Source organism: Pinus tabuliformis, chromosome 8 (genome assembly GCF_031772625.1).
Source record: "Pinus tabuliformis cultivar Carrire ecotype Pingquan chromosome 8, CPIR1, whole genome shotgun sequence".
Taxonomy (NCBI): domain Eukaryota; kingdom Viridiplantae; phylum Streptophyta; class Pinopsida; order Pinales; family Pinaceae; genus Pinus; species Pinus tabuliformis.
Genome location: NC_142294.1, coordinates 357,466,495 through 357,483,355, shown reverse-complemented (window position 1 = coordinate 357,483,355; position 16,861 = coordinate 357,466,495). Strand labels below are relative to the sequence as shown.

The following is a 16,861-nucleotide window of genomic DNA, read 5'->3' as shown; positions in this document are numbered from 1 at the left end:
GCAATTTTTCATCTTTTTGGTATAACATATGAAAGGTAGAAAATGATGCCTATAGGTATATGTCAACCACTTTATTGCTCCTATTTGACAAGGAATATCAATCGCTTTATTGTTGTGCTCTTTGAAAGCAAATGTGTTTGAGCTGATTAGTGGCCTATAATTGATTATGGTTAAATATGAGCAAGATATGGTAGATAACAATTAACCATAACTAATAAGTGATGGGCATAATAATTATAATTACAAAGAAGGTATTCATTTCAAGTTTTCTTTCATGAACCTTAAAGCACTTAGCAACTTAAGCTAGCCCACTAGGATTTGTCCCTCCAATTTTATGCCTAAGTTGCATTTCTCATTAGGTATTACTTTGAGATCTAGCATTGTAATTAGAGTGTTGATGAGTTTACATTAAATACCATAAAAAAAGATGAAAAAAAGGAATGAAAGTTACCCCAAAATTTCAACTTATAAAATATTCCTTAAATATATAGACAAAAAGTAAGTCAATAAATATAAAATAACAAAACACAACAACATTAAATATGTCTTAAACATAAACTTTTCAAAATACAACAACATTAAATATTCCTTAAATATATAGACAAAAATTAAGTCAATAAATATAAAATAACAAAATACAACAACATTAAATATGTCTTAAACATAAACTTTTCAAAAATCTTGGAATTTTTTTTAATGATCTTTTAAACTTTAAAAATATTTAATTTTTGAAACATTTTATGCTTTACTCAATATGAAATTATAATTGATAATATAAATATGTAAGAAAATATGTTTTTTTTGTGATAAAAGATTCTAAAAGAAATTTAGATATCTTTCTCATCAAAGTGAAAATTTCATAGAGTTACAATAATTGATTTATAGGTAACTTAATTAAACTGATGTTCGAAAGTATTTTTATTTTTTTTTATTAGTTATGTGAGTCTTGAGAATACTGCGAGAATAATCTATAGCTCGAGTAGTCTTGTCCCAAAAACAATTTAACCCCTTCAAAATCACCCAAAAATAGTATCTGTCCTAAACCACAGGAAACCTTAACATAATAACATATTTTCCCACGAAATTTCGAACCCATCAAATTTAGACCAAAAATAGCTTAACAAAACACACTTTCATTTTTTCCTACCCCGCTGAACTCCAAAATAATGTGAGTAAATTGATTAAAAAAATAAGCCAAGATGACTTGTCTCATTAAAAGGTGGATGGTGATAATGTGAGTAAATGGAATAATTATTGTGTCCAGACAACAAGGAATAAAGTTCTAATATTGGGAAATTCTGACAATTTAGTGGGCGTTAGGCAACATCAGGATAGTACACTGGAAAAATGAAGTATTGTATATTAAATTTGAGCCGGGATCCTGTAACTTATCTTCGTTTAAATCCTGTAACGGGACCACCAGGATGACGCTGTTGTGGTTATAATATTTTTAATTCTTTGGCGTGCGAGCAATAAATATTGAGTTACAAACTATTTACTGCAACAGGATCATTCTCGCCACGTCAGCCATGTGCGACGATCCAATGGTCTTCCCTTGTTTTCGAGTTACGTAGTCAAGATGTCTCGTGCCATATGGTTGTTGTAGGGTTATTTCAATATTTTCTTACCTGCCATGTCCCTTGTTAAAGCCAAGGTCTGATTTCAATATTTTCTTATCTGCCATGGCCATTGTTAAAGCCAAGGTCTGATTGCCTTATAACGAGCAAATTTTTTTATCTTGTTTCAGAGCCCTGGAATTCCCATAATTCTTCAGATCTCTGCAGAGGAATAAAAGTCTGCAAGGCATCCTATTCTTGTTCCTGATTCTGCACGGGTTCAGATGGCGAATGTAAGCCCTGATGTGTTCAAATTTTAGGGTTAGATTCTCTGTTTTATTCCTGTTGTGAGCTGACATTTGATTGCTCTGCAGAAAACTGTGATGTCATTGGATATGTGCTGCGATAAATGCAAGAAGGTCGCCTTGCATTCTGTCACTAAAATCGATGGTAAGAACCCATGCGCGTCACTCTCTTGTTCGCTGAAAACAGATTTAATTTACTTCTTTTCTGCGGATGTTCTTGAATGTTTGGGTGATTACGGGAATCGATTCGCCGTCAAAGATTTAATTTTTCGCTGAAAACAGATTTAATTTACCTTTTTCTGCGGATGTTCTTGAATGTATGGGTGATTACGGGAATCGATTCGCGGTCAAAGATTTAATTTACTTTTTCTGCGAATGTTCTTGAATGTTTGGATGATTACAGGAATCGATTCGCGGTCGAAGATTTAATTTACTTTTTCTGCGAATGTTCTTGAATGTTTGGGTGTTTGCAGGAATCGATTCGTTGTCGATCGATACGAAGGAGAGGACGCTGACGGTGATCGGAGATGCAGATCCCGTGGGCGTCGCCAATTTGCTGAGAAGGAAGTTTAGGTGCGCTAAATTGATGTCCGCCGGGCCCGTGCCGCCTCCTGAGAAAAAAAAAGAGAAAAAGGAAGAAAAGAAAGAGGAGAAGAAAGAAGAGAAAAAGGAAGAAAAGAAAGAGGAGAAAAAAGAAGAGAAGAAAGAAGAGAAAGCAACTGTAGCGCCACCCCCAATGTGGTATCCAGTGTGCGGGGCACGGTGCTATCCTCCATGCCATGCTTGTTCAAACAGGCCAGATATACTGTGGCCACGCTACCAACATCCGCGTGCCCCCAATGAGGTGTTTTATGTCTGGAATGAAGAGAAACAAGATTCTTGCACAATCATATAATAGTCACAGGAGGGAATCCCTCTGTTGATAAAATAAGAACTCTAAGTTTCTCTGTTGGAATATTTCAGTAGTATAAAGAATCATGTTTTGGCAGTTACTGTTGCCTGGAGAGGCAGATCTGCTGTTTTCACTGTGTGTCCTGATTAATATTGAGAAAAAGGCAGATTTCTGTCTGCACTGTTGTTATTGATTAATATTTAGCAGAAAGGAAACTTTCTTTGTAAGCTTTGGTTACTACCGACCCAATTGCGACATTTTTAGTCTGAGAGCGATGAATTTCTTCTATTTTCTTTGTGTGAATCAGTTTTCTATCAATTCATAAAAGGTTAGGCACAAACTTTTCAATAGGCGAGCGTTGAGAAAAACTGAGTCTGGGTCGAATCTGCCGAAATAAATAATTTGGCTTCAAACATCTGGTGCGGGCGTGAAGTCCAAGTATCTTTTCCCAAACATAATAATATAATGTGGAAGAGAGCTTCCCATCCATCCATGTGTGAAAAGATGTTTATTCGTTGTTGAGAAACTTGTCCTGTCTGTTTTGTTTATTGAAGAATCTGGTCAAAAAAGATTTCACTTGATTATAGAATATTTACAAAAGTACCTGCGTCATTCCTATAGTATTTTAGTAAATTCTGACTGGAATTGTCCAAGTGATCGAAGATTTCGCTCCACAGTGAGTGAAGAACTTCAGTGAGTTATTTAAAAAAAAAAAATTTGAAATAAGAAATATTTAATATTTTTTAAATGGTAGAAATAGATTTAGCATTTTTAAAATCTATGAAATATCTAAAATTCTGAAATTTGAAACTTGTAATTTGGATTTCCAAAAATTTCTTATTTTCAAAATTTGTTATCTTGATTTTATAAAAAAAAACCTTTATTATCTAATAAAATTGTCGCCCACTTTAGACTACGCTATTCCAATCTATTTGAGGCGATGATAATGGAATATATGCGTACAGATATCCCATGACATATATATTACAGTATGGCGAGCAATATTTCCTATGCTATTGGGTATTCAATGCGGTTTAAGAGTACTATGATGGGACCTCAAGTCGGCCAGCAATCGCTTAGCAACTTCACCATACATGCATGGGCATGTAACGGGACAACTCTCGGGCCGGGAAAGGACTCCAGCCTCACCGGAAAATACTGACGCGACCTGCAGGGCCTCCAATGTCAGACGAATTGGATGGGCGGGACGAATTGGGTGCGCGCCGAACAGTGGATCGATTTGAAATTTGAATTTATCTGCATTCATTGTGAAAATTTGCAATGTATCTGCCTTTCCCATTCTCGTTCTCATTCTCACACACAGAGGGCACCAGAAAAAGAAAAACGATTCATCTGTAGCTGCTCTATGCCTTGGTCCTCATACTGTTCACATATATTTTTCTTGATATTTATGTGAACCACATGCACAGATTTGGCTTTCTTGGCATTGAGTTTGGCGTTTCTGCGGCTTGCAAACGCCAAGGCTTCACTGCGCAAGTGTTTAAGCATAATGAATGGGAAGCCATGGCCAGAAACAGCAGCGAGTTGTGCGAGACAAGAGAAGGATTCTTGGACAAAGATGAAGATCAGGTTGAGAATCCATGGCAGCAGATGAAGTGGATAGGAGGCAGCTGCCTGCCCTGTAAAAGGTCATCTCATTGAGAAGCTCGACGATCGCAACAATTTCCGCAGAGGTTTCACCCTCCGATTTTCCAACGATGTGTAGGACAAAACGCACATCTTGCCGTGGCTTCTGCCTTCCAAGGCGATCGATCTCCATCGCAGACAGCGACGGGTTCTGCTGGATCTGGGTGCTAATGCATTCAGCACCAGCCTAGCCTGGTTTCTTCGCATGTACCCCTTCGATTTCATCGACATTCACGCCTTCGAAGTCGATTCCAAGCTCCTGCAAAAGCCGAGCCCGCTTGGTTTTGACGAAGAGAGTAACGTGGCACAGACGAATCCCTCCTCCCTCACTGTAAAGGCCACTCCCCAACCTCCGCACCAGCTGCACTACAGCTTTGTGTCAGACTGAGATGATAAAGCCAGCAATGTCATAAATATAACGAGGTTTATGAAAGGGGAGCTGCAATTGAAAGCGTGTCACACTCCTCTACACATTAATATACATAGTAAAAAAAAATTTCTACAGTCTAATTATTAAGACCCATACTATACGTATGAGCTGTTAACTCATACATTACCACCACATATATACTTACGAGCTTCATTTAATGGTTATCTAGTCATTCATTATTCCATGTAAGATTCACCATAATACCTTTATTAGCTCATTGGTTGGCATTGGTTGTGATGTTTGCAATATGGTATAAGCTTTAACTTGTTTGGTGTAACATATATGTTGACCTTTGGCCTAACCCTAAACCCTCCCCAGCATACGGAGCATTAATGGGCGCGGGGTTTGGAGGTCCGGCTGTAGACTTTGGCAAACTCAACACACCTACCACATTGGTTATATCAGCTCACAGCTGGCCAGGTGGCATGGCCAGTACACATGGCCATGTGACACCTTGGTCTTGGGATCCTCGACCTTTCTGCCTCTTCTTCCCGCTTCATCTGAATGGTCAGGATCTAATCTAGCGATCGAACGGTGGAAATTTATACCTTCCAGGGTTTCAAGTCACTACTTAAACCTCAAGAGCCAAGGTTGGGGTTCATTTGTTCGCATTGTATTGTCGGTTCAGTGCTCTGCCGAGACTCCGGTTGGGTTTCTACAGAGTTACAATTTAGCACCTGCAACTGCTTCACAGGCCGAGTAAGGCCCAGCTCCCCTTCTCTCAGGTGACTTACGCACGCTCTAAGATTATTCATTAACCTTTTTGTCATTTTACTGTAATGTTATGATTGATTAATGTGTGCCCTTCTACTGTTGGGCGAACACAGGTGGAGTTGCATACCAGTTTATGGAACCAAGGTGATGGTCTCGACAGTCTTTCATTCCGACGGATCCAGGTTGGTTTCAATAACGTTTACCTGTTCTTTTCATTAAACTAGCTCAGAACCTTTCATTTTTCCTGAGTGCTGCGTTATGTTTTGCTTTCAGACCCCGAGGGTTTGCCGGTCCCATGTTTGAGTTCAAGAGGTATTCTCCAAGAGAACCCTCGCGGTTGCTTATAAGTTATGACCGGTCAGTTAGAGATTTGTCTGGGGAATCCGTTCCATACGGAACCCATCTGTGGTTTGTCTTGTCCCTTCATGGTTTAAGGTGTTTTTCCTTTACACTGCCGAACTTGGGTCTATTATTTTCTTGTATAATCTTCCAGCTTTGCCCTGGCCGTAAGCTCTATTTGGGAGTTTGCGGAACAGGTCCTTTGTTAAATACTACCTTTATTCTTTGTATACGCATACGGTTTTCCTATTAACAGTTCTCTACTATATTATTTTTTTTCCTCTTTACTGGACGGCATATGGAGAACTTGGCCTTATGTTCGAATCACCGACGGCATAAGCTTTCTGTTGAATCATGGTATTCGTCTAATGGATATTCATCTTGTATTCGATGTTAAATGTCAATGCCATTATATTGTTCTGTGTACAGAAACGCTCTATATCTTAACGCTGCTAAAATGCGTATCTCAGTTTACGTATCTACATGGTCAACCTATATAGAACAGTTTCTAATTTTTGCATGCTAGTCGAAGTCTGCTATTTCTTTGATATACATGCTCTCGGTATAGGTAAATGATGATTTCTCCGTTCAGTTTTCTTTTGATTAAATATGAGGGTTAACAGAAGGATTTGTACATAGCATGAGGGTTTATCCTCTTTAACTAGTCTTGCTGTTTTTTTTATTGTGAAGCTGTGGATAAAATCGCATAGTTTATATTCAGGGACAGAGTCCCATGTAGCCATAAGATATTTCTCTGCTTAACTGAGTGACGGTTTCGTATTGCATCTACCAGGTTTACACATATATAAATATATATATATTGGCTTGTTCGTCTTCTGTTTGTTTCAATAGATGCATTCCGGCTACAGCCATGTCCCTTGCCGGGATCTGAGTATTCCAGACTCGTAGTTCATAGCTTATAATATGTAACAATAGTTACGTTTCGGGTATTGTCAGTTTATGTTATTTTGATATAGCTTTCTCGAGCACATACGCCTCAATTATCTATGCCTGTTCATGCCATACTACTCTGCAACCGTAACAGACATATAATAAATTACTTTGCACCCGTAACAGGCATATAATAAATGGCTTAGACAGAGAATGAATTATCTTTGGTATTGCATACGCTAACCCAGGCATTTCCATAACCCAACCCTCTGTATGTTTACTAACTGCCACTTAGTTTCTAAACCAGGTCTATTAGTGGACAGCATATTTCTTGGCCATACTTATGTGGTTCCAAGTATGTGGTAACGGGTACTGAGAAACTATGACAGATCTGATTTACTTCTAAGTACATTGTAACAGTACTAAGAAACTATGACACATCTGATTTACTTCTGTAATCATTTATAAGTCTTGTTTTATGCAAAAGGATTCTGAGATTAAGAACCATACCTGTTCTGTTAGAATCACATTTGGATACTCAAGCAAGTCACCTGTGCTTCGAGTCTGCTCGTCCACCCAGCCATGAGATCCATCTTCTGACGGAATTCTCTCCCCCGAGCTATCTTGCAGGCCTCAAGCCCTCAACAAGATCTGGGCACCTAGTGCCTGGTTATCTGGTCCCTACCAGACTTAACCAATTTTCCTCAGTATCCTCTCTTTTCCTCTTTTCTTCCTCTGGAAAAGAATCACCTTCTGTCTGTCCCAACAGCACAGAACTTCCTCCCTACACCCAGGACTTTTCCTGTTTGGGAGGGCAGTTCAAATCAATTATGACAACTGATTTCCTTTCTTTGAAATACACCTCCCAGAGGCTACCAGCATTTCAAGAAAATATTCCATTTATTTAATAATGTAGTTATCGCAGTTTTTTGTTTCTTTTAAACATAAACAACAACTACTACTATATTGTCTTTTTACCATAGCAAAATTCACATTTACATTCTACCGGGGCATTACATCTCCCCCTCCTGAGATTGGACATCGTCCCGATGTCCGTTTCTCTTAAACAGATGCGGGTAAGCCTTTTTAAGGAGTTCCTCATCCTCCCAAGTGGCCTCTTCAGGTCCGTAATGCTGCCACTGCACCTTAGCTTGGATAATAGCCCGTTTCCGCAGCTGCACTTCTCTCCGGTCGAGAATGGTCAGTGGTTCGACCAGAACCTCGCCTTCCGGCTCGACCTGCAGAAGCAACAGATTTAGTTATTCACTGTTTAAGAATAGAATTTATTCATAACGACCAGATTTAATTCTTACCCGAATTTCCTGCCATTGAATCACATGTTTAGGATCGTAGACGTATTGTTTTAATACGGAAACATGAAAAACATTGTGAATCCTAATATGGCTTGGTAGGGCAAGCTGATAAGCTACTGGCCCCACTCTTGCCAAAATTTGGAAAGGTCCAAAATAGCGTGGTGCCAGCTTGGCACACCCACTCCACTGCAAGGCACTTCTTCTGGTTTGAATTCTTACGAAAACATGGTCTCCGACCTGGAATTCCTTGAACCTTCTCTTTCGGTCGGCAAAACTTTTTTGTCTGTCCTGAGCAGCCTTTAAATTATTGCGCACCTTCTTTACCATGTCTTCCATCTCCTTGAGCATATCCGGGCCCAATCTTAATCTATCTTCAGGTCCACCCCAACTTGAGGGTGTGCGGCACTTTCGCCCATACAGAACCTCAAAGGGACTCAACTGTGTTGATGAATGATACCCGTTATTATACGCGAATTCAACCAGATGGAGATATTCCTCCCACTGGGTTGGCTGCATCATAACACATGCCCTCAGCATGTCCTCCACCACCTGGTTTACCCGCTCCGTTTGGCCATCGGTCTGGGGATGATAGGCTGTGCTAAAGTTCAGCTGTGTCCCCAGTTCTGCAAACAATGTCCTCCAAAAGGCTGATGTAAACTTAACATCACGATCCGAGATTATTACCTTCGGAAGTCCATGCAACTTAAACACATTCTGCATGAAGATATGAGCAATTTGCACAGCTTTATACGTGGATTGAACCGGAATGAAGTGTGCTGCCTTACTTAATTTATCCACTACTACCATAATGGAATCATTATTTTTCCTTGTTCGAGGCAACCCGGTTATAAAGTCCATGGAAATGATCTCCCATTTCCATTCCGGAATGGGTAAGGGTTGTAGCAACCCTGCTGGATGCATATGTTCTGTTTTAATCTGCTGGCATTCTAGACACCGCGCTAGATATTCAGCTACGTCTTTCTTCATTTTTGGCCAATAATATTCCTTTCGAAGCGCGACAACCATTTTCTGGTACCCTGGATGTCCGGTGTAATGGCTGGTATGGAATTCATCCAGAATCAACTTTCGAAGATCATTTTCATTGGGCACATACAGCCTTTTATGAAAATACAGCACTCCGGCATCATCTAACTCGTATCCTTGTTGTATTTCCTTATCAGAAAGCTGTTGTATTTGCTGTTTAATTTGCTGATATACTGCATCTTGATCAGCTGCTGCTTTTATCTTTGCAAGTAAGGTACTCTGCCATTTACTGACTGAAAGTCTGCACACACATTGCACCTTTCGACTCAATGCATCAGCCACTCGATTCTCCTTTCCCTTCAAGTGCTTAATTTCAAAATCGAACCCACTTAAGAAATCTGCCCAACGAGCTTGTCTCGTGTTCAAGGTGGGTTGACTGAAATAGTTCGTCAAACTATGATGGTCTGTCAACAACAAAAATTTTCTTCCTAGCAGATAATGTCTCCACATTTTCAGCGCATGGATAACAGCTGCCAATTCCAAGTCGTAAGCGGAGTATTTCTGTTCATGTTCCTTCAATTTCCGTGATTCATATGCAATCACTCTTCCTTCTTGCATTAACACTCCCCCCACACCTTCTTTGCTTGCATCCGTACAGACCACGTAATCCTTATTAGGATCAGCTATACTCAAGATAGGTGCAGTGGTGAGTAAATGTTTGAGCTGTTCAAAACTTCGCTGACATTCTGAAGTCCACTTAAATACCTTTCCCTTCTTTTGTAAAGAAGTAATAGGGTATGCTACCCTTGAAAAGCCCTCCACAAACCTTCTATAATAACCTGCTAGCCCCATGAAGGATCTGATATCTGCCACGTCCTTTGGTATAGGCCACTCCATTATAGTTCTGATTTTTTCAGGGTCCACTGCAATTCCTTCCTTTGAGATCACATGACCCAAATATTGTATTTCCTCCTTGAAGAAATCACACTTACTGAACTTTGCATATAACTGATGTTCCCGCAAAGTTTGCAATACCACTCTAAGATGTTCTTCATGCTCCTTTCTTGATCGGGAGTAAATCAGAATGTCATCTATGAAGATTAACACAAACTTATCCAAGAACTTGTGAAACACGCTGTTCATCAAGCACATGAATGTAGCAGGTGCATTGGTCAACCCAAAAGGTAGCACTACGAACTCGTAATGCCCATACCGCGTTCTAAAAGCTGTTTTTGCGATATCCTCCTCCTTAATTCTGATCTGATGATACCCAGATCGCAAATCGATCTTAGAGAATACTGTGGCTCCCTTCACCTGATCAAAAAGTTCATCGATCCGAGGTAAGGGATACTTATTTTTTATCGTGAGCTTATTCAGCTGACGATAATCAATGCACATCCGGAAAGTTCCGTCTTTCTTTTTGACAAATAACACTGGGGCTCCCCAGGGTGATACGCTGGGACGGATGTAATTCTTGTCTAACAGCTCCTGCAGTTGCATTTTTAATTCTGTTAGCTCTGGTACGCTCATTCTGTAAGGCGCCCGTGACACAGGTGCCGCTCCCGGAATCAGTTCAATGGTGAAGTCCACATCTCTTTTAGGTGGCAGTCCGGGTACTTCCTCAGGAAATACATCTACAAACTCCTGTACTACCGGAATGTTGCCCAGCATAGCTGTTTTATCCTTCTGATTTGCGTAACCCACCTGAATAGCATAAATTTGACACTTCTTCTTGATGCATTTGGCTAACTGAGATGCTGTAATGGGTCGAATCTGTACAGGATGTTTGATTCCTTGCAGCTCCTGCTGCTCTCCATGGTCGTCCTTATAATAGATAGTTTTCGTCTTGCAATTTACTAATGACCAGTGTTTTTCCAGCCAATCCATCCCAATCAGGACGTCATATGAACCCAACGGCAATATGTTCAGGTCTGCCACTATTGGCTGCCCTGCTATGGTTAAAGGGCATTTATTTATTTTGGCCAAGACTCGCCTCTTGGCTCCCGTAGCTAATTGAACCAGCCACGGATTTCTGAACTTCTCAGATTGTAATTTACACTGTTCTACTATCTTTGGGCTAACATAACTTAAAGTAGCTCCTGGATCAATAAGAACAGCTAAAGAAAGGTTCGAAATTTTACCTTCAAATTCAACCATAGATGGCTGGTACTCTGCTTGGCGATCCTCCAAAGCTGCATTAATTCTGGGTATATTACGTGCCACGTCCCCAACGGTCGACGCTTCATGAATCTGGGATATCTGATCTGTCCCTTTTCGCTGCGGGCAATTTTTGACATAGTGAGGTCCTCCACAGCCCCAGCATTGCACTGGAGGTCTGGTCACCCCTTCACTTTCTGGCCTAACAGGCTGTTCACTTATTCTAGATTCACTTGCTGGCCTTGCTCGGGATGCACCTCTTGCTACAGATCTACTGTTTAACCCTTTACCAGCTCCCTTACTTCCATTGCTGCGACCTCCCTTGTTGTTTCCAGCCATCCGACTGCTCTTTTTCTCATTCCATCTTTTGTTTGAGGCATCCCCCTTCTGTTTATTCTGCTGGTAGCAGATCCTTGCTTTTCGAATGGCTTCATCCATGGTTCTAGGATTGTCAAACTCAATCCGTTCTCTTATATATGCAGGTAAACTGCTCACAAACCTTTGAACCTTGGCCTTCTCCTCCTTGATATAAGGTACATAACGTAGCAGAGAGGTAAAGCGGTTAATGAACTCGTCCATAGTCTGCTGCCCCAGTCTTAAATCATGGAACTCTCTTGCTTTCTCGTCGTAGAAACGCTCAGTTAGGTACCTTTCTTTGAAGTATTTCTGAAACTTCTCCCAAGTAATGGTGCGTTCGCTGACCCCTTTAACGATCTTGATTTCCTCCCACCACAAGGTTGCCTTACCTTGTAGCTGAAAAATAGCCAGCCTCGCTTTTAAGTTGTGATCATACTCATACAACTGAAAATATTTATTCATGTTTATTAACCATGCTTCTGCTGCCTCCTCCTGTTCGCCATCGAAATGCGGGGGTTTAATCTTCCGGAATTCTCCCTGCAGCTCCATTTTCTGACGTTTTGAGGTTTGCTGTTGTGGCACATTGTCAGAATGATCCTCCTTGCTTTCTGAATTTTCAGGTGCATTCTGAAAGTCTTGCTCCTCTGTCACCCTCTGCTGTTCCGCGCTGGGGTTAGATGAGGGTGGATTCTGCCTGTCTGACAAACTCTTCAAAATTCTTTCTTGTTCTACTGTTAAACGTGCATTGTCTTCTCGTAAGCGTGCCATCTCATTTTTCAATTCCTGAATAGTTTCAAGTATTGCCAGGTTGGTACTCCGTGTTGCCTCACCCAACTGTACCCACAGTTCTGGATTTTGCTGAGGGTTACTACCGTCTCCCTGCATTTTGTTACTTTGCCTTGTCTGCTAGCTTGTTTAGTTCTGTATGTCACCCCTTCATAACAGAACAACAGTTAAGTACTTTTATCAGTTTTTTTTTTTTTTGCAGATATATATGGTGTATGCTGCTGATGTCATATTGAGGCCACAGTGTTGTAACTGGGCTCTGATACCAATTTGTCACACTCCTCTACACATTAATATACATAGTAAAAAAAAAAATTCTATAGTCTAATTATTAAGACCCATACTATACGTATGAGCTGTTAACTCATACGTTACCACCACATATATACTTACGAGCTTCATTTAATGGTTATCTAGTCATTCATTATTCCATGTAAGATTCACCATAATACCTTTATTAGCTCATTGGTTGGCATTGGTTGTGATGTTTGCAATATGGTATAAGCTTTAACTTGTTTGGTGTAACATATATGTTGACCTTTGGCCTAACCCTAAACCCTCCCCAGCATACAGAGCATTAATGGGCGCGGGGTTTGGAGGTCCGGCTGTAGACTTTGGCAAACGCAACACACCTACCACATTGGTTATATCAGCTCACAGCTGGCCAGTACACATGGCCATGTGACACCTTGGTCTTGGGATCCTCGACCTTTCCGCCTCTTCTTCCCGCTTCATCTGAATGGTCAGGATCTAATCTGGCGATCGAACGGTGGAAATACCTTCCAGGGTTTCAAGTCACTACTTAAACCTCAAGAGCCAAGGTTGGGGTTCATTTGTTCGCATTGTATTGTCGGTTCAGTGCTCTGCCGAGACTCCGGTTGGGTTTCTACAGAGTTACAGTTTAGCACCTGCAACAGCTTCACAGGCCGAGTAAGGCCCAGCTCCCCTTCTCTCAGGTGACTTACGCACGCTCTAAGATTATTAATTAACCTTTTTGTCATTTTACTATAATGTTATGATTGATTAATGTGTGCCCTTCTGTTGTTGGGCGAACACAGGTGGAGTTGCATACCAGTTTATGGAACCAAGGTGATGGTCTCGACAGTCTTTCATTCCGACGGATCCAGGTTGGTTTCAATAACGTTTACCTGTTCTTTTCATTAAACTAGCTCAGAACCTTTCATTTTTCCTGAGTGCTGCGTTATGTTTTGCTTTAAGACCCCGAGGGTTTGCCGGTCCCATGTTTGAGTTCAAGAGGTATTCTCCAAGAGAACCCTCGCGGTTGCTTATAAGTTATGACCAGTCAGTTAGAGATTTGTCTGGGGAATCTGTTCCATACGGAACCCATCTGTGGTTTGTCTTGTCCCTTCATGGTTTAAGGTGTTTTTCCTTTACACTGCTGAACTTGGGTCTATTATTTTCTTGTATAATCTTCCAGCTTTGGCCTGGCCGTAAGCTCTATTTGGGAGTTGGCGGAACAGGTCCTTTGTTAAATACTACCTTTATTCTTTGTATACGCATACGGTTTTCCTATTAACAGTTCACTGCTATATTATTTTTTTTCCTCTTTACTGGACGACATATGCAGAACTTGGCCTTATGTTCGAATCACCGACGGCATAAGCTTTCTGTTGAATCATGGTATTCGTCTAATGGACATTCATCTTGTATTCGATGTTAAATGTCAATGCCATTATATTGTTCTGTGTACAGAAACGCTCTATATCTTAACGCTGCTAAAATGCGTATTTCAGTTTACGTATCTACATGGTCAACCTATATAGAACAGTTTCTAATTTTTGCATGCTAGTCGAAGTCTGCTATTTCTTTGATATACATGCTCTCGGTATAGGTAAACGATGATTTCTCCATTCAGTTTTCTTTTGATTAAATATGAGGGTTAACAGAAGGATTTGTACATAGCATGAGGGTTTATCCTCTTTAACTAGTCTCGCTGTTTTTTTTATTGTGAAGCTGTGGATAAAATCGCATAGTTTATATTCAGGGACAGAGTCCCATGTAGCCGTAAGATATTTCTCTGCTTAACTGAGTGACGGTTTCGTATTGCATCTACCAGGTTTACACATATATAAATATATATATATTGGCTTGTTCGTCTTCTATTTGTTTCAATAGATGCATTCCGGCTACAGCCATGTCCCTTGCCGGGATCTGAGTATTCCAGACCCGTAGTTCATAGCTTATAATATGTAACAATAGTTACGTTTCGGGTATTATCAGTTTATGTTATTTTGATATAGCTTTCTCGAGCACATACGCCTCAGTTATCTATGCCTGTTCATGCCATACTACTCTGCAACCGTAACAGACATATAATAAATTACTTTGCACCTGTAACAGGCATATAATAAATGGCTTAGACAGAGAATGAATTATCTTTGGTATTGCATACGCTAACCCAGGCATTTCCATAACCCAACCCTCTGTATGTTTACTAACTGCCACTTAGTTTCTAAACCAGGTCTATTAGTGGACAGCATATTTCTTGGCCATACTTATGTGGTTCCAAGTATGTGGTAACGGGTACTGAGAAACTATGACAGATCTGATTTACTTCTAAGTACATTGTAACAGTACTAAGAAACTATGACAGATCTGATTTACTTCTGTAATCATTTATAAGTCTTGTTTTATGCAAAAGGATTCTGAGATTAAGAACCGTACATGTTCTGTCAGAATCACATTTGGATACTCAAGCAAGTCACCTGTGCTTAGAGTCTGCTCGTCCACCCAGCCATGAGATCCATCTTCTGACGGAATTCTCTCCCCCGAGCTATCTTGCAGGCCTCAAGCCCTCAACAAGATCTGGGCACCTAGTGCCTGGTTATCTGGTCCCTACCAGAATTAACCAATTTTCCTCAGTATCCTCTCTTTTCCTCTTTTCTTCCTCTGGAAAAGAATCACCTTCTGTCTGTCCCAACAGCACAGAACTTCCTCCCTACACCCAGGACTTTTCCTGTTTGGGAGGGCAGTTCAAATCAGTTATGACAACTGATTTCCTTTCTTTGAAATACACCTCCCAGAGGCTGCCAGCATTTCAAGAAAATATTCCATTTATTTAATAATGTAGTTATCACAGTTTTTTGTTTCTTTTAAACATAAACAACAACTACTACTATATTGTCTTTTTACCATAGCAAAATTCACATTTACATTCTATCGGGGCATTACAAAGCGACTGATACAGTGGTTGTAAAGATGGACATCGAGGGAAGCGAGTGGCCGATTCTGAGGCGATGGCTCAGCGATCCAGAGATGCCTCTCATTGTGGACGAGCTCTTTGTGGAGGTTCACTACAATCACCCATCCATGTGGAACTACTTGGTAAGATCACCAGGCAAAATGCGAAAAAAGCTTCTTGCAGATCTCAGATGGCATGGCTTCTACGCCCACTTTTGGCCCTAACTCATTAACCTACCTCACGCCCTCCTTTCACGTTCACCGTTGTTGCTCTCTTTCCACTGACCATCTGCCATCTCTGATCATCAAAAGAAAGGAACAAGACATAATCACATGGAATTACTGGCCTGTTTTATTCTTGGAGGGATCTTATTTCGCTTTCTCTTTCGCTTTTATTTATATTTTTGCAGTTAGACACAGGTTGACAATCATACTAGAAAAGTGTTGGGCGTTTTGAATTGATGGAGCCAGTCTGCTTTTTATGATACTTTGTAAAGTAGAAAGTATAGGTAAGTTTGATTTAAGAAAAGTTCAGAGTTGATAGTTGAACATCCTTCAAACGGCACTGTAAATTTGGAGTTTACCAAAAATTGCAGCGTTTGGCTTATGGAATCTCTGACCAATTTAAAGGAAATTGCACTTTGATCAGAGATAACAGTTAGAACATATTTAAAATAGATTATTATGGATAAGTATTTAGAGAAACGGTTTAGCTTATGAAAGCTTAAGAAAATTAAAACAGATGGTAATCGATCATAAAAAAGAGAGAGAAATGATGATCATTGTGAAGAAAAGTGTTGTATGTCTCTATGCTTTTAAAGTAGTATATGGAGATGTTGTATTTGATATGTATTTAATATTAAATTTTAATTATAAAATTGGTTTATAATTTTTATTTTTAATTTATATATTAAGATAAAAGTGGAAGAAGATAAATCAACTAAAATAAAAATAAGATCAAAAAACAATTATGTGAGAGGGTGAAAACCATATAAATTAGATTAAAATATTATAATTATTTAAAATAAAATAAAAATCAGATGTGATATTTAAAAAATATAAGTGAATTTTTTTATTATTAAGTTGTTGATTTTGAATTAAAAGAATAATGAAGAAAAAATAACATCTTATTATTGGTCTTTTACAAGATATTTTTAGCATAAAATTAGATATATAAATATATATTAGGAATTTAAACACTAAGCATTTACATATATAAATTTGAAAATATATTGATTTTGACAAAATGTCATTTTCATTTACATATACAAATTTGAAAATATCCCGAT

At 39.6% G+C, this 16,861-nt stretch overlaps 1 protein-coding gene and 1 pseudogene across 1 annotated transcript; both read left to right on the top strand.

The window, feature by feature from the left end:
• Positions 1-1,632: 1,632 nt before the first annotated feature.
• On the top strand, positions 1,633-2,950 carry LOC149235605 (uncharacterized). Its single transcript, XM_089461420.1, has 3 exons — positions 1,633-1,849; positions 1,931-2,006; positions 2,335-2,950. The coding sequence occupies exons 1-3, from the start codon at positions 1,841-1,843 to the stop codon at positions 2,754-2,756; spliced, it is 507 nt and encodes a 168-aa protein (XP_089317546.1). The 5' UTR covers positions 1,633-1,840; the 3' UTR covers positions 2,757-2,950.
• Positions 2,951-4,034: 1,084 nt separating this feature from the next.
• On the top strand, positions 4,035-15,797 carry LOC149235604 (uncharacterized; annotated as a pseudogene).
• Positions 15,798-16,861: the final 1,064 nt, after the last annotated feature.